The sequence below is a fragment of the Pan paniscus genome, chromosome 13 (assembly GCF_029289425.2).
Source record: "Pan paniscus chromosome 13, NHGRI_mPanPan1-v2.0_pri, whole genome shotgun sequence".
Classification (NCBI taxonomy): domain Eukaryota; kingdom Metazoa; phylum Chordata; class Mammalia; order Primates; family Hominidae; genus Pan; species Pan paniscus.
In genome coordinates this window covers 100273007-100298980 of record NC_073262.2, presented here as the reverse complement: position 1 = coordinate 100298980, position 25974 = coordinate 100273007, and the positions used below count along the sequence as shown (strand labels likewise).

The following is a 25974-nucleotide window of genomic DNA, read 5'->3' as shown; positions in this document are numbered from 1 at the left end:
AGAAGTATTAGTTGCGATCATAAGCCTTCTAATAGTAGAGTGTTTTAAACTATTTAAGGATGTTGGGGAAACTAATTACACACGTAACTGTCTCTCCTTTGCAATTAAGTAAAGTCTTTTTTATAAAAATATTTTAATATAAATTTTTTATACTTTGCTGTTTTAATTAGCATATGATTTTTTCCAACAGAAAGAAACTTCATATGGAAAGAAATCCTCAAAAGTACTAACTAAAGACTAAAGGGCTGTTTTTTTAAACTTTACTTTCCTCCTTTTAGACTCCAGAAATAGTTTCCTCATAAAGCCGACTTCCTTTCTGGAAATGATTTTTGTTTCTAATTATGTTAAGAATCCACTCTTTTCATTTTTCTCTTTCTTTCTCTCTCTCTCTTTCACTCTCTCTCTCTCTTTTTCCCTCTCTCTCTCTCTCTCTCTCTCCACCCCCCTACTTCCTCTCTCTCTCTCTCCTTTTTCTTTCTTGGTAGTAGTTGAGAGGAAGGAGGGTAGGCGCAGGACAGAGAGGAGAGGGAAAACAGAAAAAGAATTGTGTGCCACTATGTCTGAATATATCTTCTACTTGTAGATAATTACATCCAAGTTGCCCTTTTGCCTTTTTATTTCCGTTTTTGGACACCTCTTTTTATCATCCAGCCAACTGGGATAGACAAAGCACCGCTGGTGCCCTGAGCGACAGAACTCTGGTAGGGGGCTGGCTGTAAATTGACGTGGCATGGAAATTCTCCGCTAAGTTGTAGCAGCTTGCATGTTTCTCTAAGATCAAGCCCAGCCTCCTGGAGCTGTAGCTTAATCATGGGTTCAATGACTTTACAGAAAAATGGATAGAAAAATTCTTCAACTCCTTTCTTTGGACCCAGATGGTTTTTTTTGGTTTTTTTTTTTTTTTTTGGTTTTTGGTTTTTTTTTTTTTTTTTTGGTTATCTATAGTTTAGCTGAAAACAAAATCAAAGCAGTTAAGTCTGTAACTTTCTTTTTGCAGCTTAAACAACAGAATTTGCTGCTCTCCCTCCCCTTTCCTGCAATTTAATTCCTTACAGATTTTGCCATGGGGTGCGGACTTAGAAAGCTAGAAGACCCTGATGATAGCAGCCCTGGAAAAATATTTTCTACCCTGAAGAGACCGCAAGTGGAAACAAAGACAGAATTTGCTTACGAATATGTATTGCTGGATTTTACTCTACAAGGTACTTTTTCCTTCTATTTTGTTTGTTAAATGTTTCAGAGATGAGACTACTAGTCATTTTTAAGTGTTGACTTAATAAATTTTTAAACTGTTCTTCATAATGAGATTGTATATTCAAACAATAATGCTTCGCTTCTTAATTATGCTTTGTAAGATTTTTGTTTTGTTGATTGCTTCATATTTTGGTAACATGGCTCATATGTACCTTCTAAAATTAGGGAAATTGCTTGGAAATACTTCTTTCATTTTTAAATCAAATACTTATTTATAGAAGGATTTATGAAAAATGCTTGATTTCCAGGACAAATAGCTATATAGCCTTAGTGACAGTTTGTATTTTGAAAAAGATTTGAAAATCACAATAAGGTATTATGTAGGAAATATTACTTGCATCATATCGTGGAAGAGTGTTTGCTAAGACAATTCTGAGGCTTCCAATTGTGTTAGACTCTGTGATTATGGTAGTCATTTGATATTTTTGACCAAACTAAACTATAAGTTTTGAAAATGTAGTTAAAAAAAAAAAAAAGATAGCCTTCTGTAAGACACTTCCTTTGCTCAGTGCCCTGTCCCTAACAGAGAAACTCTCTGTTCCAGAAAGTTGGAAACACAAATAAACAAGCCCAGATGGCAGCTCTGTGGAAGGAATCGAGGTGGCTCGATTTCACAAATACTTTGCCTCATTTCTTTTGGAAACTTTAGAGTACTGTACAACTGCACAGACAAAGCAGCTTTTTTAAAAAGCTATATCTTTAATTATGAAGTAGTAAAAATGAAATTTAGAGTGCTTTGCTTGCTGTTAAAGTTATCAGATATTAGTAAAATTCTTATTATAGTTATATTTTTAATTCTAATGAGCCACACATTTTATCAATTCACAAAAAGTTTATACTAAATTATCATGTTGAATATTATCTTAATTTTTTTCCAAATTTTTTGTTTACACACATTCTTTTTTTTTTTTTTTTGCTTTGCTCTAGAAACAGTGCATCTTTGTGCAAGAAGCAAGAGCAGCCCATTTTTCTTTGTCAAAAATTAAGCTGGCCAGCAAACAAACTCCCTTCCAGGGACATACACAAAATCTGTACATAGACTTTTAACATGTTCATATCCTATTTTTGTTTAAAGCTAAGGCTACCAAAAGAAAAAAATTAATATTCTTAATTTCTTAATTTTCTTTTAAATTATGAATGTTAAAAATGGATTAAGATAATAGCAATTATCAGAGAAGTAACCAAACAACCGTTTGAATTTTTTCTATACTTTTTCAAAAACCTTCATTTGAGAAAATATTTGTAATGTGGTGCTATGTTCACACCATTGATTTTCCTCATCAATTTTTTTTTAGGACTTGTTTCTGTACATCCATAGGAGACAGACACATACTCTCCTTAACCTTGAAACACTGTGTATTCATGAATTTAGGTCAGAACCATTTTGATCTGTACTTTAGGATTCTCTGCACAATCCATTGTAGGATCATAGGGTTTAAAGTAACTTGAAAAGTTTTTCTGATTCATTTCCTTCCAACAATGTTAACATCTCAAACAAATTTGTATAAATGCAGTCATCCTTGAATCAGAAAGATCTGCAGCTTTATTCAAAAGTCATTTGGGTTTTGTTATTCTCAGAAGCCCTTCTCTCTGTGAAAGGAGTATAATTTCTACCTTCCACTCTAGGTGCTTAGAAGAGATAACAGAGTATTACACTGTAAAAGTTTAAGTATGGGCAGAGTGTGCAAATGTTAACACACAAAGCAGGCACATACTTTAAAGCTGCACCTGGATCCTATTTGGTACAGGCGCCTAGTCTCCTGGTGCCCCATTGCGCTCCAATTTTTCCCCATGTTTTTGTTTTAGTTTTTTCTTTGTTTCTGTCTTCCCCATTGCCTTTGCTTCAGAAGCCAGGACTCAGCATCAGCCCAGCTCCGCAAACTACCTTCCAGGTCATAGTTTCCCTGCTGCTCTTCTGTTGTCTCTGACCTCCGGCTGCCACTCCAGTGTATATAGGAGTGGGTCATGGGTGGGTTAAAACATGCCAGCTTTCTGTTTGGCACCGGTAATTCTGTCCTGGGTTGCTGGGAGGAGGCTTGAATAGTGGCACCTCCTGCCTGTCAGAGGCCACCATGGAATGAGCAACCTTTCAGGAAATAAAATGGCCTGGTGACAGCTGTGTGTGCTCATGATGAGCCTGTCTCTTACATTATTTTCCTCTGTTTTTTCCAAATAGAGGCCATGGCACAGAAAGTAGATCCAATGGGGGCAGGAGGAGGAGACCCTCTGAAAATCCACAGTGCCCTGTCCTGCATTATGGTGGTTATAACTTTCTTGAACAACTTATTTATTTTCCATTCAATTATATATCACTTTCAAAGCTCCACCCAGAAAACAAAACAACTTACACCTCCCATTCTCTCCTTATCTCTCTGTCTCTGTCTCTCTCCCTCTCCCTTCCCCACACTTTTCTTTTTCTTTTTGGCCTTTGAATCATTATTTACATCTCTATAGGAGAAATCATAGCATAGACTTGAAGCATACAAAACTCTGGAGTCATAGTTTTGGGGTCCTGAATCTAGGCTGAAAACTGTGGCAAATTTGTAAATGTTGCTCTATCTCAGTTTCCTCATCTATAAAATGGGTATTCTCATGGTGCTGACGTCACAGAGTTGTTTTAAGGATCAAAGGAGCTAATATAAGATGATCTACTTGGAAAGGTATCTGGCAGTTAGTAAGCACTTGATAAAGATTAACTGTTATGATCCTTCCTCTGAGAATACCCTCTGTCTCCACATTCCTCCTTTAAACCCAGCTCCTGCAGGATGCTTTTTGACCAACCTATTGAGGTCATTAAAATAATTCCTGCATTTCCCCTCTGATACATAATCATCAAGTATTGGTTACTTATATGTTCTCTTCAAAGGTTCATACACATTTTTCTTATTCTGGCCATAAAATTATTAGTTTGTGCAACTACAACTCGACAAATGTGTTTGGAGTAGCTCCTGATTGCGCTGCTATGCTGGGTATCTTAGGTACTATAAAAGAAATAAAACACATAGCCCCTTCTTTCAAGAAATTTAAAGTTTCATCTAGGTAGGCCGAATTTTTCTGGAACTTTATGCCAAGTCTACCAACTGCACTAATGAGGTTTCGGTAAAATGTTTATGATATTTTTCTGGATTATTGTATAGTAATGATTTCTTTCACTGTATTATGATAAAGTAACAATTCATTATTCCTGCTTATTAGTGAAAATTCAAAATAGTCTAGAGATTTCTTATAGTATATCCATTTATATGTGTTTATGAGAGCATATGATGTATGTATATGAGTATGTTACAGGGTTTCTTAACAAAAAGTTAAAATAACTCTACAAGTGATCCAAAAGGATTAATTTACCTCCTTGTATAATTCCAGGAAACAATCTGAATAATAGTAGCCTTAAGAATTTTTACAGCATTTATAGCTTTATGAGTAAAAAGAGGTTCTACAATACTAAAACCCAACAGAAAATTGGATGGTAGCTTCCTTATCTGAATTTCTGGTAGAATTACATAAAATGTGAGTGAAATTTTGCTAGCCTCTAGCTTGCTTCATTATTATTAGAACAAGAAATTCTATTTGTCTTTCATCATCACCATTAACAGGAATTGTACTCTGTAAAAAATGCTGATTAGCATTGGAAATATAAAAAAGAATAAGACAGTTTCTGCCCTCGGATATTTTGTATTCAACTCAGTCAAACTGGACAAGGTCATGAACTCATCAAGGTTAGGAATTATATCATCTCCATCTTTGTACACCCTGTGTCCAGCACGATGTTTGGAATATGAGTGATGGTCAATATTCTTTGTTGAATGAGTGAATGAACAAAAAATTACAATACAAGGTACATGTGGAGGAAATAGTGTGCTACAACAAGTATCAGAAAAAGGAGAAATCAATTTTGAGTAGGATCAGTTGGAACTAGAGTTAGGACTTTAACTGACCCTTGAAGAAAGTGGCTTAAACAGAAAAAGATTAAGAGATTGGAGTAAGTTCAAGGGCTAGTGAACAGAGCAGTGAGCTAAAGGAGGTTTTCTAGGGAGGAAGCAGAAAGTAAGATTCTAAACTGATGGGAAATGGGAAGGTTCTGGCTTAGCTAGGGAGTTAAGACCTAATTCTATGGAAGATAAATGGCAATAAAGGCTTTTTGAACAAGTAGTTGATAGATGCAGAAGAGTGTTTTAAGAAGATTCATGTGGAATTGCAGTGAGAAGGGATGGAGGCAAGAAGTCAAGGCTAATGATGATGAGGACCTGTGGGTGAAGGGCAGTAACAGGGATAGGATACAAGGGGTAGATATGACAGATATTATGAAGGAGGAACTTAGCCTGTGACTGGCTGGATTTGAAGGGACAGAAAGAATGAGGAATCCAGGATGACTTCCCAGTTTTGAGCCTGAGTGGCTATGGAAATAATGAGTCCTCTTACAGAAGGAGGGGCACTCCAAAGGGAGTCCGTCTGTGGTCAAAGAGCAATTTCATTGCAGTCATGTTGCATTTGAGGTGGCAGTGGAAGATCTTAGTAGAGGCAGTTATAGATGCACAGCTGACTGAAAATTTCAAGAAGGAATTGAAATAGATTTTTTTTTGAGACAGAGTCTCACTCTGTCACCCAGGCTGAAGTGCAGTGACTCAGTCACAGCTCACTGTAGACATGACTTCCCAAGCTCAAGCAATCCTCCTGCCTCAGCTGCTGGAGTAGCTGGGACTACACATGTGCCACCATGCCTGGCTTATTTTTTAATTTTTTGTAGAGATGGAGGTCTTGCTATGTTGCCCAGACTGGTCTTAAACACCAGTGTGGGTAAACTGTTAGAATCATTGAGGAAAAAAATTGTTTGGCATTATCTACTTAGCTAAAGATATACCCAACAGAAATGAGTGTACATGTGCATCATGAGGCACTACAAGAATGTTCATAGAAGTGTTGTTTGTAATAGCCCAAAGGTGTAAACAACCCGGAACTCCAAAAAACAAAAGAATGGAAAAATAAATTGTGGTATACTCACACAATACTGCAGAAATCAGCAAATACCCTTAAAGGGTTGGATGGTAAATATGAGGTCTCTGTCACAACTATTCAACTCTCCTGTTGTAGCGCTAAAGCAGCCATAGACAATATATAACAAAACAGACCACAGGCCACAGTTCGCCAACTCTTAGCACACTGCAGTGGAAACAGAGGAACTACAATTACACAAGATGAATTCCACAAGCATAATATTGAGTGAAGACAGACACACAAGTCCATGCTATATGCTTCCCTTTATATGCTCAAACGGAAGTATAGTGTTTAGGGCTGCATTCTGGGAAGTAAACTAAGAAGAAAGGCAAAAAAAAAGTCATTATCATAAAAATCAGGGTATTACAGAGGGGACAGGAGCATTGTGATGGGAAAGGGTAAAGGCTTCTGAAGTGCTGGCTATTTTCTAATTTTTGAATGGATGGTGGTTACCCTAGTGCAGGGGTCCCCAACCCCCAGGCTGCAGACTGGTACTGGTCTGTGGCCTGTCACGAACAGGGCCACACAGCCAGAGGTGAGCAGCAGGCCAGTGAGCATTACTGCCTAATTAGCAACAGCATTGGATTCTCATAGGTTCTCATAGGAGCATGTATTGTGAACTGCACGTGCAAGGGATCTAGGTTGCAAACTTCTTATGAGAATCTAACTAATGCCTGATGATCTGAAGTGGAACAGTTTCATCTCAAACCGTCCACTCCCCACCCACATCTGTAGAAAAACCGCCTTCAATGAAACCAGTCCCTGGTGCCAAAAAGTTGGGGACCGCTGTCCTAGTGTTAGTAGTTTTAAGCATGTTTTGTGTCTTTTTCTTTTATATGTTACATTTCCACTCACCCCAACCCCAAAAAAATTTGAAAAAAAAAAAAAGGCTGAATAGGAAGTGAGTAGGGATAAGGCAAACATGGCTGAAAGACAAGATATACAAATACTCAGAAGAGAGAGAAAACTCTGTGGTCTGTCTGGAAACTGAAAATAAAACAGAATGGTAGGAATGTAGCATATTAAGAAGATAGCAGTGAAACATAAGACTTCAGGAGTTTGGTCATAATTTGGTCCTTCATATGTCTGCCTATAACAATGAAATACATAGTTCAATAGAATTTTATTGTATTTTAAAACTGCAATTAGGAAGAACCAAAACAGTGAGTAGATAATCACACATTGAGTAGATCATCCAAGAGAGCACACTGGAATTCCACAGAAAAGTGACAAGAAATATCTAAAACAAGGAAGGAGAAGGAAGTGAGGCAGCCTGTTCAGTTGGGATCAGCTGAGGCCTGAGAGAGACTCCCCAGTATGGGGAAAGGTTAAGTGAGAGACCCTCAGTACTTCACCTTCCCACTGTGGACCCCTGCAATTCTAACCATGGGAGAGTTCCTCAATCCTTGAGGGCCCTGAAACTAACAGAGGGAGCTGCCAAGAGATTTTGCCACAGGACTGTCCCAGGGAGGAAGGGCATACTGGGCCCCAAACACTTCCCGAGACTTAGGCAGCTACAGCAAGGCACCATTTTAGAGCCCCATCCCTAGTAGACTGAGTACTGTCCTAGATCTAGTGATGCTAGGGCTGAGCCACAAGAGAAATGCAGACTGTTGCCCTACGACTGAGGCACAAGCGACTGCATGCAGGCTACTGCAGCCAGGCCTGAGGTACAACCCAGGTGCAGGCTACTGCCAGGTGCAGGTACATGCCTCTGGGCTGAGGCATCAATGACCACAGGCTACCACGCCCAGGGCTGAAGTGCTACCAAGGCATAGGCTATCACAGCAGAGGCTGAGGCACAAGCATCACATATGTTCCCCATCTGTCTAGGCTGCTACCACTGAAGGCAGCACCTCCCTCCCCAGTGGCAGGACAGCAGCATGGCCACTGCTGCCCCCAATCTGAACACTCCACTGCTGGCCTGGGGAACATCCCACTCCTGCCTACCATGACTGGTGCCTGCTCATGCTATCAGAGGACTGAGGACAGCCCCTCTAGCCTAGCTTCACTCCCCTCAACATGCCAGAGCACACAGCCCAGAGGTCAGGGGATTGTTCAGCTAAGTTCACCACCGTTGCTACCTGAACACTCCTTCCAGAGACCTACCCACCTGGCTGCTACCACCATAGCTGGCACCTATCTGCATGCACCCACCTGCAGGCCTAGAGACTGGCCTACACAGCCCACCACAGACACTGCCAACACCAGGGTGCACTGCTTGCAACCCAAAGGTTGTCCCATCACTATCACTGAAATCACCCATGCCACACTGGCTCCCCAGGGGGCCAAGGACCCTCCTACCCACCCAGCCCACTGCTACCACTACTGGCAAAACTAAGTTACCTAGAAGTCCAAGAATTGGCCCACCTGGACCTGCTAACACCAGTGCCAACATGTGCCTCACTGGGTCCCAAAGACAGGCATGCTCAACCCACTGCTGCCACCACTGGGGCCCAAAGACTGGCCTACCTGGCATCCCAGTTCCCAAGAAAACCTCACCACAGCATCCACTAATAACCATACTGTAAGCCTCCATGGAAATCACAGCTACAACTGATGTTGTTTACAGCCAAATAAGTCATACAGAGACTACACTATTCCATGCACCCAGAATCAAAACCAAAGCATCCTACCCAACCGACACCATAGATACATCCTCAGGAAAAACCTTTTCCACAAAAGCAGTTCAAAAAATTGGAAGAAGTGGCTGTTACACCAGATGCATAGATATCAACATATGAATGCAGGACACATGAAAGTACAAGGAAATGTGACACCTCCAACTGCAATAATCCTCAGGCAACAGATCACAAACAAAAAGAAATTCATGAAATTCCAGAAAGAGAATTCAAATTATTAACTCTAAGGAAGCTCAGTGAAATACAAGAGAATTCTGAAAAATAATACAAATAAATCAGAAAAACAATTCAGGATATGAATGACAAATTTACCAGAGAGATAGATATAAAAATAAACCCAGCCAGGTGCCATGGCTCATGTCTGTAATCCCAACACTTTGGGAAGGTGAGGCAGGCAGATCACTTGAGGTCAGGAGTTTGAGACCAGCCTGGCCAACATGGTGAAACCTTGTCTCTGCTGGAAAAAATAGAATAAAATTAGCTGGACATGGTGGCACATGCCTGTAATCCCAGCTACTCAGGAGGCTGAGAAAGGAGAGTCACTTGAACCCAGGAAGCAGTGAGCCGAGTGCCACTGCACTCCAGCCTGTTAGCCTGGACAAGTGAGACCTTGTCTCAAAAAATAAAAATAAAAATGAACCAAACAGAAATTTTGGAACTGAAGAATTCATTGAATTAAATACAAAATACATTCAAGAGCTTCAACAATAGACTAGATCAAGCAGTAGAAAGAAACTCAGAACTTGAAGACAAGTCTTCTGAAATAACCCAGTCAGACAAAAGTAAAGAAAAAAAAGAATTTAAAAGGATGAACAAAGTCTTCATGACATATGGAACACCATGAAGTTACCAAATACTCGAATTATTGGAATCTCAGAAGGCAAAACAAGAATGAAAGGGTTAGAAGACCTATTTAATGAAATAATAGGTGAAAACTTCCCAAGATTTAGACATTCAGGTATGGGAGACTCTGAGATCCCCAAACACATACAATGCAAAAAGATCTTCTCCAGAGCACATTATACTCAAACTGTCTAATGTTAAATACAAAGAGAGAATTCTAAAAACAGCAAGAGAAAAGTGTCTAGTCACCTATAAAAGAACCTCCATCAGAATAACAGCAGATTTCTCAGCAGAAACTTTACAGGCCAGGAGAGAATGGAATGACATGTTCAAAGTGCTCAAAGAAAAATACTGCCAGCCAAGGATACTACATCCAGCAAAATTAGCCTCATAAATGGAGAAATAGGGCTGGGCACAGTGGCCCATGCCTGTAATCCCAACACTTTGGGAGGCCGAGGCACTTAAGGTCAGGAGTTCAAGACCAGCCTGGCCAACATGGTGAAGCCCTGTTTCTACTAAAAATACAAAAATTAGCTGGGCATGGTGGCAAATACCCATAGTCCCCACTACTCAGGAGGCTGAGGCAAGAGAAACGCTTGAAGCTGGGAGGCAGAGGTTGCAGTGAGCCAAGATCACACCACTGCACTCCAGCCTGGGTGACAAAGTGAGACTCCATCTCAAAAAAAAAAAAGAAGAAGAAACAAAGTCTTTCCCAGACAAGCAACAGCTGAGGGATTCACAACCACTAGTCCAGCCCTATGAGAAATGTTCAAGGGAGTTCTAAACCTGGAAAATGAAGGGACAACATTTACCATCATGAAAATACACAAAAGTATAAAACACATTGGTAAAGTAAACACATAAATGAGGAAGAGAAAGGACTCAAATAGCACCACTACAGAAAACCACCAAGCTACAATGATAAACAGGAAGAGCAAAACAAAGGAACAAAGAACATACAGAAAACAATTAACAATATGATAGGAACAAAAACTCACATATCAGTAATAACCTTGAATGTAAGTAGATTAAATTCTCCACTTAAAACATATATACTGGCTGAATGGACTTAAAAATATGATCCAATTACATGCTGCCTATAAGAAATGCACTTTACCTATACAGACACATACAGACTGAAAGTAAAGGGATAGAAAATGATATTCCATGTAAATGGAAACCAGAAGTGAACAGGTATAGCTATACCTATATCAGCTAAAACAGTCAAAACAGTAAGTCAAAAACAGTAAAAAAAAAAAAAAAAAAAAGGCAAGGTACATAATGATAAAGGAATCAATCCAGCAAGAGGATATAACAATTCTAAACATATATGCGCCCAACACTGGAGCACCCAGATTCATAAAGCAAATATTGCTAGATCTAAAGAGAGAGATAGACTTCAATGTGAGATTAGTAGAATACTTCAACCCACTTTCAGCATTAGACAGATCATCCAGACAGTAAATAACAAAGAAACATTGGATTTATTTATTATAAACCAATAGATTTTAATTTTGAGCAGTTTTAGTTTTACATAAAAATTGAACAGAAAGTATAGAAGGTTCCCTCATATCTCTTCACTGCTCCCCCCACCACCATTTCCCTGATTAGTAACTTTTTAAAATAATGTCAATTTTTATTTTAGATTCAGGAGGTACATGTGCAGGTTTGTTACATGGGATATTGCGTGATGCTGAGGTTTGGGGTTCAACTGATCCTGTCACCCAGGTAGTGCGCATAGTGCCCAACAGTTAATTTTTCAATCTTTGCCCCACTCCCTCTCTCTAGTAGTCCCAGTGTCTATTGTTGCCATCTTTGTGTCCATGAGTACCCAATGAAAGACTGGATTTAAACTGGACGTTAGACCACATGAACCTAACAGACATTTACAGGACATTTATCCAACAACTTCAGAGTACACATTCTTATTAGCACATGGAACATTCTCTAGAATAAATCATATGTTAGGCCAGAAAATTAGTCTCAACAAAAATTTTTTTTGAGATAAGTTCTCACTCTGTTGCCCAGTCTGGAGTGCAGTGGCACAATCATGGATCACTGCAACCTTGACCTCCCAGGCTCAAGTGATCCTCCCACCTCAGCCTCCCAAGTAGCCGGGACCACAACCATGTACCACCACACCCAGCTAAATTTTTTTTTTGTAATTTTTGTAACTTTTGTAGAACTAGGGGTCTCACTCTGTTGCCCAGGCTGGTCTCAAACTCCTGGGACAAGCAATCCTGCCTCAGCCTCTAAATTGCTGAGAGTACAGGCATAAGCCACTGCACCTAGCCAACTTTTTTTTTTTTTTTGAGATGGGGTCTCCCTTTGTCTTCCAGGCCGGAGTACAGTGGCACAATCATGAATCACTGCAGCATCAACTTCCTGGGCTCAAACAATCCTCCCACCTGAGCCTCCTGAGTAACTGGGACTACAGGCACACACCACCACATCTGGCTGATTTTTGAATTTTTTTTTGTAGAGACTGGGTTTTGCCATGTTGCCCAGGCTGGTCTTGAACTCCTGACCTCAAGCAATCTGCCCACCTCAGCCTCCCAAAGTGGTGGTATTACAGTCATGAGCCACCATGCCCAGCCATAATTTTTTTTAAAAATGGAATCATATCAAATATCTCCTCAGACCACAATGGAATAAAACTAGAAATCAATACCAAGAAGAACTTTGTAAACTATACAAATAAATAAAAATTAAACAGCATACTCCTCAATGACTATTGGGTTAATGAAGAAATTAAGAAGGAAATTTAAAAATGTCTTGATATTAATGAAGATGAAAATATAACATATCAAAAACTGTGGGATACAACAAAAGTGATACTAAGTAGTATATAGCAATAAATGCCTACATCAAAAAGTAGAAAGATTTCAAATAAACCGTCTAATAATGTACCTGAAAGAACTAGAAAAGCAAAACAAACCAAACCCAAAATTAGTAAAAGGAAAAAATAATAAAGAGTAGAACTAAACAAAATACAGACAAAAACAATACAAAGGATCAATAAAAAAGCAGCTTCTTCAAAAAGATAAACAAAATTAATAAACTGCTAGCTAGACTAACCAAGAAAAGACCCAAATCGGAAATGAAAAAGGAGACATTACAACTGATAACCACAGAAATACAAAAGATCATTACAGACTATTATGAACAACTATACACTAACTGTAAAACCTAGAGGAAATAGATAAATTCCTGCACACATACAACCTACCAAAATTGCATCAGGAAGAAACAGAAAATCTTAACAGATCAGTAATGAATAGCAAGATTAAATCAGTAATGAAAAGTCTCCCAACAAAGAAACTGGACAGATTCACTACCACAGAACTGGACAGATTCACTACCACATTCTACCAAACATACAAAGATGATCTAATACCAATCCTCCTCAAGCCATTTCAAAAAATTGAAGAAGAGAGAATTCTCCCTAATTCATTCTGTAAGGCCAACACAACAAAAAAAGAAAACTACAGGCCAATATCCCTGATGAATATAGATGCAAAAATGCTCAACAAAATACTAGCAAACCAAACTCAATAGCACATCAAAAAGATAATACACCATGATCAAATGGAATTTATACCAGTGATGCAAACATGGTTTAATTTATGCAAATCTATAAACATGACACATCACATCAACAGAATGAAGGACAAAAAACATATGATTATCTCAATAGATGCAGAAAAAAACATTTAATAAAATTCAACATCCCTTCTTGACAAAAACTCTCAACAAACTTGGCATAGAAGGAACATACTACAAAATAATCAAGGCCATATATGACAAACCCACAACTACAAGAAAACTACAAAACACTGAGGAAATAAATGGAAGGGGGCCAGGTGCAGTGGCTCATATCTGTAATCCCAGCAGTTTGGGAGGCCATGGGAGGATCACTTGACTCAAGGAGTTTGAGACCAGCCTGGGCAACATAGTGAGAACCCATCTCTAGAAAAATTTTAAATTTTTATTTAAAATATTTTAAAGAATGAAATGGAAGAGGACACCAAACAAATGAAAAGACATCTCATGCTCATGGATTGGAAGAATTAATACTGTTAAAATACTGCCCAAGGCAATCTACAGATTCCATTCAATCCCTATCAAAATACCAACGTCATTTTCACAGAAATAGAAAAAAAAAATACCAAAATTTTTATGGAACCACAAAAGAGTCAGAATAGCCAAAAAATTTTAGGAAAAAAAGAACAAAGCTGGAAGCATCACACTACCTGACTTTCAAATATATTACAAGGTTATAGTAGCCAAACAGCATGGTATTGGTATAGACCAATGGAACAGAATACAGAACCCAGAAATAAATTTGCATATTTACTGTCAACTGATTTTCAAAAAAAGTGTCAAGAGCATACACTGGGGAAAGGACACCCTCTTCAATAAATGGATATCCATATGCAGAAGAATGAAACCAGACCACTATCTATCTGTCACCATTACAAAAATCAACTCAAAATGGACTAAAGATTTAAACATAAGACCCAAAACTATAAAACTACTAGATAAAAATGTAAGAAAAACACTTCAGGACATTGGCCTAGGAAAGATTTTATGGCTAAGACCTCAAAAGCACAGGCACCTAAAATAAAAATAGACAAATAGGATTATACTAAACTGAAAAGCTTCACAGCAAAGGAAGCAATCAACAGAAAGAAGAGAAAACTTACAGAATAAGAGAAAATATTTGCAAATTATTCATCCAACAAGGGACTAACATCCAGAATATACACAAGGAACTCAAACACGTCAACAATTTTTAAAAATCACATTAAAAAGTGGGCAAATTACATGAATAGACAATTCTCAAGAGAAGACTTACAAATGGCCAACAGGTATATGAAAGAATGCTGAATATCACTAATCACCAGGGAAATGCAAATGAAAAACCACACTGAGATGTTATCTTACCCCAGTTAGAATGGCGGTTACTATAAAGACAAAAAGAGATCCTGTGGAGATGAGGATGTAGAGAAAAGGGAACTCTTATACACCGTTGGTGGGAATGTAAATTAGTAAAACCACTATGGAAAAGAGTGTAGAGATTTCTCAAAAAACTAAAAATAGAACTACTAAATGATCCAGCAATTCCACTACTAGGTATCTATCCAAAGGAAAAGAAATCAGTATATCAAAGGGATACTTGCACTCACCTGTTTATCATAGCACTATTCACAAAAGCAAAGGTATGGAGTCAACCTAAGTGTACACCAACAGAAGAATGGATAAAGAAGATGATACATATGTACATGGTGGAATACTATTCAGCCATAAAAAAGAATGAAATCCCAGCCTGGGCACCATTGTGAGACCTCATCTCTACAAAAATATATATGTATATATATATTTAAAAACTACCAAAACATGGTAGCATGCACCTGTAGTTCTGACTACTCTGGAAGCTGAGGTGGAAGGATCACTTGAGCCTAGAAGGCGGAGGTTGCTGTGAGCCTTGATTGTGCCACTGCACTCCAGCCTGGGCAACAGAGCTGGAGTCTTGTCTCAAAAAAAAAAAAAATGAAATGAAATTAAATCACGTCATTTGCAGCAACATGGATGGAGCTGGAGGACATTATGTTAAGTGAAATAATCCAGGCACAGAAATACAAATATGGCATGTTCTCACTCATATATGGGAGCTTAAAAAGTTGATCTCATACAGGTAGAGAGTTAAATGATGGTGACCAAAGGCTGGGAAGGATGAGTGGGTGTGAGCAGGGGATAAAGAAATGTAGATTATCAGGTACAAACATACAGTTAGATAAAAAATATGTAATATTGTTCAACAGTGGAATAAAGTGACTCTAATTAACAACAATATACTGTATATTTTAAAATAGCAGTAAGAGAGGACTTGAAATTGTTCCTAACACATAGAAATAATAAATACTTGGCCGGGCGCAGTGGCTCACACCTGTAATCCCAGCATTTTGGGAGGCCAAGGCAGGCAGATCACTTCAGGCCAGGAGTTCAAGACCAGCCTGGTCAGCATGGAGAAACCCCGTCTCTACTAAAAATACAAAAATTAGCCAGGCATGGTGGTGGCGCACACCTGTAATCCCAGCTACTAGGCTGGCTGAGACACGAGAATCACTTGAACCTGGGAGGCACCACTGCATCTTGTTGCCTGGGCGACACAGTAAGACTGCCTCAAAAAAAAAAAGAAAAAGAAAAAAGAAATGATAAATACTCAAAGTAATGAATACCTCAGATACCCTGACTTCATTATTACACATTCTATGATTGTAACAAAATATCACATGTACTTCATAAATATGTAAAATACTATGAATTAATTTTTAAAACTGCAGTTATATTACTTCAATTAATACATAAATGAGTGACTACAAGGATGGAAGCTTTCATGGAAAACATAAACAATAATAATTCAGATGTTATTTATATAGTAGTTTATATTTCTAAGTTATTGAAAACATTTTGATAAGTAACATAAATTAGATACTCCTTCTAATATCCATACATTAAATTGCTTAACAATTTATTATGGTTTAAAAGCTTTAACCCAGCTCTCATGTCGGAATTTTATTTTCACAAATTCTGAATTAATATGATCCAGATCAATGAAGTTTTGCTTCTCTGCAGGCACTAGAGCACACTGGCTCTGGACTCACTCTGTCTGGGTTCAATCACAGCCTCACCACTTACTAGCAGTTTGGGCCAGTTACCTAGTCCCTTTCTTTCTTCCTGAGTTTCCTCATCTGAAAATAATGATAATACTTACCTTATATGATTTTTGTAATGATTAATTAAGAATTGGCACATAAAACACTTCACATATTGGCTGGCACAAAATATGCACTTGTTATGTTACTTATTTTTTACTATAATTGCTAGATAAAATATGGAGATTGACAGCCTATTCCCTTTTGAAAATGTGAACTTGCTAGTGTTTATACATAGCATTTTTTTTTTTTGAGACAGAGTTTTGCTCTTTTTGCCCAGGCTGGAGTGCAATGGCATGATCTCAGCTCACTGCAGCCTCTGCCTCCCTGGTTCAAGCAATTCTCCTGCCTCAGCCTCCAAAGTAGCTGGGATTACAGGCACACGCCACCATGCCAGGTTTATTTTGTATGTTTAGCAAAAACAGGGTTTTACCATGTTGGCCAGGATAGTCTTGATCTCCTGACCTGCAGTAATCCACCCGCCTCAGCCTCTCAAAGTGCTGGGATTACAGGCATGAGCCACCACACCCAGCTTGTACATTGTATTTTTATCTGAGGAAATAATATTTCTTTTTTTTTTTTTTTTATGAGATGGAGTCTTGCTCTGTTGCCAGGCTGGAGTGCAGCAGCACGGTCTCGGCTCACTGCAACCTTTGCCTCCTGGTGCCTCCCAAGTAGCTGGGCCTACAGGAGTGTACCACCATGCCTGGCTAATTTTTGTATTTTTAGTAGAGACGGGGTTTCACCATGTTGACCAGGATGGTCTCGATCTCCTGACCACCTGATCTGCCTGCCTCAGCCTCCCAAAGTGTTGGGATTACAGGTGTGAGCCATCATGCCCGGCCCTAATATTTCATAAGTATTTCAAAAATACACACCAATCATCAGAGGTAAATTGGTGGAAAGAACATATGTATGTCTTGGACTATTTTCGTAGAGTTACATCATCAGAGCAAAACTTTTAGCATTGAACAAAGTCTTAGCTTTAATATATGACTTTATATTAAAGTCATAGTATATGACTTTTTCTATTTTTAAAAATTTGATCTTTGTCTATGAAGCTTTTAAGCAAAAGAGCATAAGAAGTCTTTGATGTTTATTTTAGAAACTATAAGAATAAATGAAAAATGTTACTTAACATTCAGCATGTTTTAATTTTAATAATAACATTCACTTTGCACAGTTTTCAAAGTAATTGCAAAATGCTTTCTTTCATGAGTTCCTCATGATAGCCTTGCAAGATATATAAAGCTCTTACAAATAATGTAGCATCAATTTAACAGTAACCAACCACACTCATTAAAGCTGTAAACAACCCCATTTGTTTCTTCCCCCAAAGAACTGAGAAAGAACTGCTGGTGGTTGGGGAGCTAAGAAGAGAAGAAGGCTTGCAGCTACTGCTAACCACCTGTGCTGTTCAAATTCTAGCCAAACTACCATTACCTCTCCCTTAATTTCCTCTGTTTAAAAAGTAATAGGGGCCAGGCACAGAGGTTCATGCCTGTAATCCCAGAACTTTGGAAAGTCTAGGAACGAGGATAGCCTGAGTCCAGGAGTTCAAGACCAGCCTGGGCAACATGGAGAAACCCCACCTCTGCCAAAAAAAAAAAAAACAATAATACAAAATATTAGCATGGTGTCATGGCATGCGCCTGTGGTCCCAGCTACTCAGGAGGCTGAGGTAGGAGGATCACCTGAGCCCAGGAGGTCGAGACTGCAGTGTGTCAAGATGGCGCCATTGCAGTCCAACCTGGGCAGCAGAGAAAGACACTATCTCGAGAGAAAAAAAAAAAAACCGACTATGTGCATGCTTAGGGGTCACACATCCCTCATAAGTAAGGTTTATGAAAACCAGGCATTGGAAGGAAGTCAAATCCAAGTCCTTAAAGGATACTCATTTTTTTTTTCTAAAAAAAAAAATATTTTTTAAAAATAGTCTTAGACAAGGTAGCATGAGGGGGAAAAAAACATAATAGAGGCTCGGATATTACTGCCCCAGCATAAGAACATCAAATCAAAGACTTGGCCTCAAACACTGAGCCTATCGTGGAAACATAATTATTCACTCTGGTGAGCTCTGATGAAAAATTCCTGACTCTATAGGCACAGCTCTCCCCTTCTTCACATCTCTAAACTGAAGAAGGTTTGAATACCTAGCAAGTTCCTAACAGCCCTCCAATCTCATTTCTGCATGGTTTTAAACATTATTAAGAACCAGGGGAATTACATGAAAGAAAGTTCTCAACAAAATTCCCACATTTATTGCTCCTCTTCTAGCTCCTGGGTTTACCTTCCTTGAATGATGATGGCATGTTTACAGCAACTCCCAGTGTTTACATTACAACTCCCAATGTTTACACTCCTTTTGTTTACATCAGGTCCCAATAATGAGGACAACTTTCTTATAGAGTGAACCTCAGTCCCCCATTACCATCACTCTCCCATCCCTACAAATGAAGAAAATTAGAAAAATGTTTAAATAACATAATGTTTAAAACCATGTGTAAATGAGATTGGAGGGCTGTTAGGAACTTGCTAGGTATTCAAACCTGCTTCAGTTTAGAGATGTGAAGAAGGGGAGAGCTGTGCCTAAAGAGTGAGGAATTTTCATCAGCGCTCACCAGAGTGAATAATTATGTTTCCACGATAGGTTCAGTGTTTGAGGCCAATTCTAGGAAAACTAGATCACTTTTTCTGTATCCTAGAAGGCTGAACACTGTCTCAAATGGTCTAGGCAAGCTCTGGTCTACAGAATCCCTGGGGTGACCCAGGGCAGAAGTTACAAACTAATGAGACTCAGGCTGTATTTAGCCTTCAGACAGGTCTCCTTTGGGATGGACAGTATTAAATATTTTAATTAATTGTCAACTTTTTTTGAACTGGGAAATATTATATAAGAATTGGATTTAGGGGTTTTCTTAAAAATTAGAAGATGCTTGGCCAGGAATAGTAGCTCATGCCTGTAACCCCAGCCCTTTGGGAGGCCGAGGCAGGAAGATCACTTTAGGCCAGGAGTTCAGTACAAGCCTGGCCAAATAGCAAGACCCCATCTCTACCAAAAAATATATATATTTTTAATTTTTTTAACTGAGAAGGTCCAGTGACCTGGGCCCACAATTCCACATGGCAGCACTGGGCCCAGGGATGGTGCACTCTTTGGATGAGGCTTTGAGTGTTCTCCAGGTCCTGCAGCCTCCTCCTGTGTAGCTCCTTTCTTTGTTTTATCAGCCTAGTACCTGTGAGGCATTTGAGTCAAGGACTCTATGTAGTAGATCAGTTTGAGCTAGAGACCACTGATCTTAGATCTAGGGACTCTTGATCTAAGTCTCAGAGACCCAAGATCTAGAGCATGAGTTCAAGATTTCTGCTCTAGAAAGTGAGTTAGAGACCTCTAATCCAGAGTTCTGTAGTTTGGGAACGAGGCCATATTTTTGGAATATATTCAAATCCCTACCATGATCTTCCCGGAGATTTTTTAAACCAACAATGACTTATCTTTAAGGGCAACTTCATTTGAAACTATCTTCTCAGAGCTGGACCATCAACAAATGGGCAAATCACCGATGTCTATTTGCGTGTTTACTTGCACCAGGCCCTGGGCTCATGTTTTACAGTTATTTTCATAATAACTCTATGAAGTTAATATTATTCTTTATTCTTGTTTCAGAAAGGAAAGGTAACTTGTTCTAGATCACATGCTTAGTAAATGGCATAATCAGGATTCAAACCCAGGTGAATTGCTTCCAGAGCCTAATGCTCTTAAAGAGAATAGTGTACTGCCTCTCTTTCTACATAAGAGGACCTCATTACAAAGCAACCAATGGTTGTAGAGCACTTACTGTGTGCCAGACACTCTCTAGGAACCAAGATTAATTTATTAATCCTCCTAACAACCATATAAGGAGGATTCTGATTATTCCCATTTTGCAGATGAGGAAACTAAGGCACACAGAAGGGAAATACCTTACTAGGTGTGGCAGAGCTAGGATTTGGATCCCGGAAGTCTGGTGCTGGAGTCTATGGCCTAAACCACTGCTCCATGAGTACCCTGGAGCTCTGTTTGTGAAATATATTAATAGTACGCCCAAGTTTTCTTTCAGTGGGTCTTTTAATAAGTATTTTTAGGTACTTACCGTAATGTCATCTCTGTGCTGGGTGCTACAGTTTTATCAAAAGACATTGACCTCCAGATAGGAGAACATGCACACTTGAAACAGTTGAATATTAATGTAAAGCAGTGGGCCCAAAACAAATATGAGTTGTTTTGTTTTTTTTTGAGACGGAGTCTCACTCTGTTCCCAGGCTGGAGTGCAGTGGTGTGGTATCGACTCACTTCAACCTCCACCTCCTAGGTTCAAGCGATTCTCCTGCCTCAGCCTTCTGAGTAGCTGGGACTACAGGCACACACCACCATGCCTGGCTAATTTTTGTATTTTTAGTAGAGACAGAGTTTCACCATGTTGGCCAGGATGGTCTCGATCTGTTGACCTCGTGATCTGCCTGCCTCAGCCTCCCAAAGTGCTGGGATTACAGGCGTGAGCCACCAAGCCTGGCCCCATGATCTTTACATAAGCTTATGTTCAAATATGTTTATTAGCACTGATGTACAACATTTGTTCTCCCTTTCTAACTTTTCTGGATTTCTCAGTTTTTAATTCCTCCTGAAACTTTTATGTGTGTGTGTGTGTTTCTTGCATTAACATTTCTACTATGGTAGGACTTAAGACAATATCCTTACTTTATTGAGAGTGCAAGAAGATGTGGATTAGACCAGAAAAGCAGAACTTATTCCAATGATGCAAAATTTTTCTGACATCACCAGAGACGAGGTATTTCCTGGGAACACATTCTGCACCTAAACAGGAACCTCTTTAAGCATCAATTTTATTCTATTATAGCTATCTTCTTGGTGATTATTTTAACATGTTGTATAATTCTGCTTTTAAAAACTGTTCTGAAACAACAGAATGAAAGGGGGATGACTTCATTATTGTTATTGGTTTAAACTAATGACATATGTAAAGCCCTTTAAGTGGCCCCAGACTAATGTTTATATAGTTTTTTGTTTTTTTGTTGGTTTGCTTGTTTGTTTGTTTGTTTTTTGAGACAGAGTCTTGCTCTGTGGCCAGGCTGGAGTGCAGTTGCCCCATCTTGGCTCACTGCAACCTCCGTCTCCTGAGTTCAAGCAATTCTCGTATCTCAGCCTCCAGAGTAAGTGGGATTACAGGCATGCACCACCACTCCAGGCTAATTTTATATTTTTAGTAGAGTTGGCATCTCACCATGCTGGCCAGGCTGGTCTCTAACTCCTGACCTCAAGTGATCCTCCCACCGTGGCCTCCCAAAGTGCTGGGATTACAGGCATGAGCCACCATGCCCAGCCTATATTTGTATAGTTATTTTATCCAGTTTTGTAATTCATTTTATTCCCTCTGGTGTCATCTGTCTCTTTTGCTATTATCATTGTGTCCTTGCTACTTCTAACCCAGTGGGTCTCCAAGCTTCCACCAAAAGGCACTGGACATGAGATGCTCTTCGGCTGTATATACAGACACAGAATTAAACATTGGATCACTTAAACAGAAGAGTATGCCCTTTTCCATCTTATTTAAGCCTTCCCATCAGTTTGGAGTTAATATGTCTTTAACACCCCTCTAATGGCTAATTTTTCTCCTTTTTTGTTTTTGATTTTTTTGTTTGTTTTAAGACAGAGGCTCACTTTATTGTCCAGGCTGGAGTGCAGTGGTGCTATCATGGCTTACTCAAGAAGTTGCAGCCTCAAACTCCTTGGCTTAAGCGATCCTCCCACCTCAGCCCCCAAGTAGCTGGGACTTACAGGCATGTGCAATCACGCTCAGCTAATATTTAAATTTTCTGTAGAGACAGTGTCTCATTATAGCCCAGGTTCGTCTCAAACTCCTGGCCTCAAGTGATCCGCCCACCTCAGCCTCCCAAAGTGATGGAATTGCAGACATGAGCCACCATGCCCAGCCTAATTTTCCTTGGCCAGGCCTGTGGGTCAGTCTTTGGCAAATAACATTATCTAGCTAGAATGTAATAAGTTTTCTTTTCATTGTATTTATTTGTATGACAGCTTTCTACTTAAGATAAATGATCCTGGTTTTATGTTATATGAGTGATATAAATTCTTTCTGAAATAAATTTATTTTGCTTAAAAATTAAAATTAGAAGAAAATTTTAAGGATATGACCAAAATTGTGAAAGTGTACTTAGACAACTAAAGTTTGGGAAACACCACCCCAGTTCAATGAGCAGTTGGTTGAGAGAGTTGTTAAGGGGAGGCGGCTCCATGCCTTTCTTGTGGAAAAAGTGGATGGACTTTTTCAGAACTTTTTTTTGGTAAATTGAGGTTATTTCTACTGTTCTGTTATTGCAAAAGTAATTGCTTTGCCATTGAAAGCAATGGCAAACACCATAATTATTTTTGCACCAACCCAATAGATTTTTGAAGTTGCTGGCAGTCTGCTTTCTAGTAAAGTTGAACAAAAATCTCTTTCACCTCTATTGTTTTAGCCTTTTTTTTTTTTAACTAACCAGATAGATATTTTTTAATGAGCATGTCAGAGTCTCACTCTGCCCTGCCACATGCAGTTTGGGGGAGTATTCCCATGGGTAACTGAGTCTTCCATTGCTTAGTCAGTGTTCTACCTGCCAGCCTCTTCTGTGTGACAGCCCTTCAGATATATCCAGATGGTGCCCTGTTCCTCACATATTATTTTGCACAGTTGAAAGACACCCGTCAGGGTCTCCAGACCCCTCATTATCCTGAGCACTTTCTTTTGAATGTACTCCAGCTTGTTACTGAATGTCTCTAATTTCACCCCTAAATTGAAAACAGTTTACTTATCCATTCAACAGATATTAATTGAACATCTGTCTGCTAGGCAATACTCTAAGTATAGAGATATGGCACTGAACAAAGCATGAATATCCCTGCCCTCACAGAGCTTTCATCCTGCCCTTGTGGGGGAGGCAGATATTAATAATATAATTAGGTAAATAGTATATTCTGGTTATTATTATTTGGATAGTTATTAATGCTAAAGCAAGGAATATACTAATGAGATGGTCTGCTCAATAAAGAACTTAGTGAGCCTCCTGCCTTTGGAGGTAATTTTTTTCCAGATAGCCAACGATCACATTAGATTAACTCTTGGCTTATAATTAGTTTGCAGTCAGCTACAGACCACAGGATTTCCCCTGCCCCCTTCAGTGAAAATATATTAAATCAGAATTCTGTCACTCTGTGTTTTGAACTTAGACTTTATCCCTGTTAGATTTTTTTGTTTGGGAGACCTTTGTACCACCAAACAAAGAGCTCTTCAAATCTTCATTCTCTTAGCTAATATATACACCATCCCTTCTTTGCTATATAATTAACTCTAAGACACCATTGATTATAAAACACACTATTATTTTATGTACCATTAAGAAAGAAAAATGCACCAATTAAACTATAACTATTTTCTTTCAGTAATTTTAGTTTTTACCCATGGCAAAAGCTCTTTTAGACATTTTAAACATAAGTATTTCATTATATATCTCTCTTACATACATAAGAAAAGGAAATTAAGTGAAATGAAGATATTTCTAAAAGTTCCTCACACTTAAGACCTGACTCTTCTGAATCACTTTTAGAACTTAGAGCCCTCATTTCCCCATTTTTCCACGTAATCTTCCTATGAGCGGTCAAGAGTATTGGTAATGCTGCATTTCTTAAGCAAGTGCTAGGGTTTTCTTTCAAGTAGCTGACACCCATTCTGCTAAGTTTGAGACTGGGGCTTTCCTCATATTGCCAGAGGCTACCAATGGAAAGTTTTCAAGCAGCCACCAGGACTCATATTCTTTTCTTAAGTGATCCTTGAACAGTTTGTTGACTGAAACTTCAAGCACTCTGGGTTGTCCAGCCATGCCACATGGAAAAACAATCAACTTTGCACAGGTATTGACAAGCACATCATAATTACCACCCGGTCTACAGTATTGAAAGATACCAGGAGGATTTCCAAGACCTATTATTGGGTTCAATTTTACAATTTATAAAGACACACCTTCACAAAAATGAAATGCTCACCTCTACTTATATTTGTAATCAACCACAATCTATGGACTTTTGTGTTTCACTTTAGTCATGTAAATATTATTTTTTAAATAAGCCTTAAAATTCCTTACACCATCATTGCTTTTTAGGTTTTCATTTTGCAACCTACGTTGCTGGATAATCAAGTAAAATTGCCAGGAAAGTATCAAAGTTCTTTATTTTTCTTGCATCATTTTTGAGGAAGAAAGTATATGCCTTTTTAACCAAAAAATAGATGCCATTGTACTTTTTAAAAATTGTTGACTTAAACATAAGAAATAAACCTATAAAACTCCTAGAAGAAAACAGAAGAAAAGCTTCATGACACTGTACTTGGCAATGATTTTTCTTTTTTGTTGTTGTTTTTGTTTTTGTTTTTTTGAGATGGAGTTTCACTCTTATCACCCAGGCTGGAACGCAGTGACACGATAGCTCACTTCAACCTCCGCCTCCCGGGTTCAAGCGATTCTCCTGCCTCAGCCTCCCAAGTAGCTGGGATTACAGGCATCCGCCACCATGCCTGGCTAATTTTTGTATTTTTAGTAGAGAAAGAGTTTCACCATGTTGGCCAGGCTGGTCTCAAACTCCTGATCTCAGGTGATCCACCCGCTCTGGCCATTGAAATTGCTGGGATTACGGGCGTGAGCCACTGCGCCTGGCCTGACAATGATTTCTTGGATATGACACCAAAGCACAGGCAAAAAAAGTAAAAATAGATAAATGGGACTATATCAAACTTAAAAGCTTTGGTGCATCAAAGGACACAGTCAACAGAGTGAAAAGTCAATATGTGGAATGGGAGAAAATAATTTCAAATCATATATCTGATAAAGGGTTAATATCCAGAATATATAAATAACTCCTACAACTCAACAACAAAGAAACAACCCAATTTTTAAATGAGCAAAGGGTTTGAACAGACAGTTCTCCAAATGGCCAATAAGATGTGAAAAGATTCTCAATATCACTAATAATTAGGGGAATACAAATCAAAACCACAATAAGTTATCACCTTATACCTGTTAGAATAGCTACTATCAAAAAAACAAGTGTTAGTGAGGATGCGGACAATTAGAACCCTTGTGTACTGTTCGTGGGAATGTAAAATAGTTCAGCCATCATAGAAAACAATATGGAGTTTCCTCAAAAACTTATAAATAGAATTACCATATGATCCAGCAATCCCACTTCTGGGCATATATTTAAAATAATCAAAAGCAGGATCTCAAAGATATATTTACACACCCATATTAATAGCAACATTATTCACAATAGTCAAGAGGTGGAAACAACCCACATGTTCATAGACAGACGGATAAACAAAATGTGGTATATATATTCAATGGAATATTATTCAATCTTAAAAAGGAAGGAAATCTTGTAACATGCTACAGCGTGGATGAACCTTGAGGACATTACACTA

The 25974-nt window shown here is 38.7% G+C and overlaps 1 protein-coding gene across 2 annotated transcripts in view; it reads left to right on the top strand.

The window, feature by feature from the left end:
* Positions 1-360: 360 nt before the first annotated feature.
* Positions 361-25974, top strand: part of RFTN2 (raftlin family member 2) — a 101772-nt gene continuing 76158 nt past the window's right edge. For both annotated transcript variants that reach the window (XM_034954740.3, XM_003825315.5), the window contains exon 1: positions 361-1202. In XM_034954740.3, coding sequence (XP_034810631.1) covers positions 1064-1202 — 139 coding nt within the window. In that variant the 5' untranslated portion in view covers positions 361-1063. The remainder of the gene's footprint in view (positions 1203-25974) is intronic.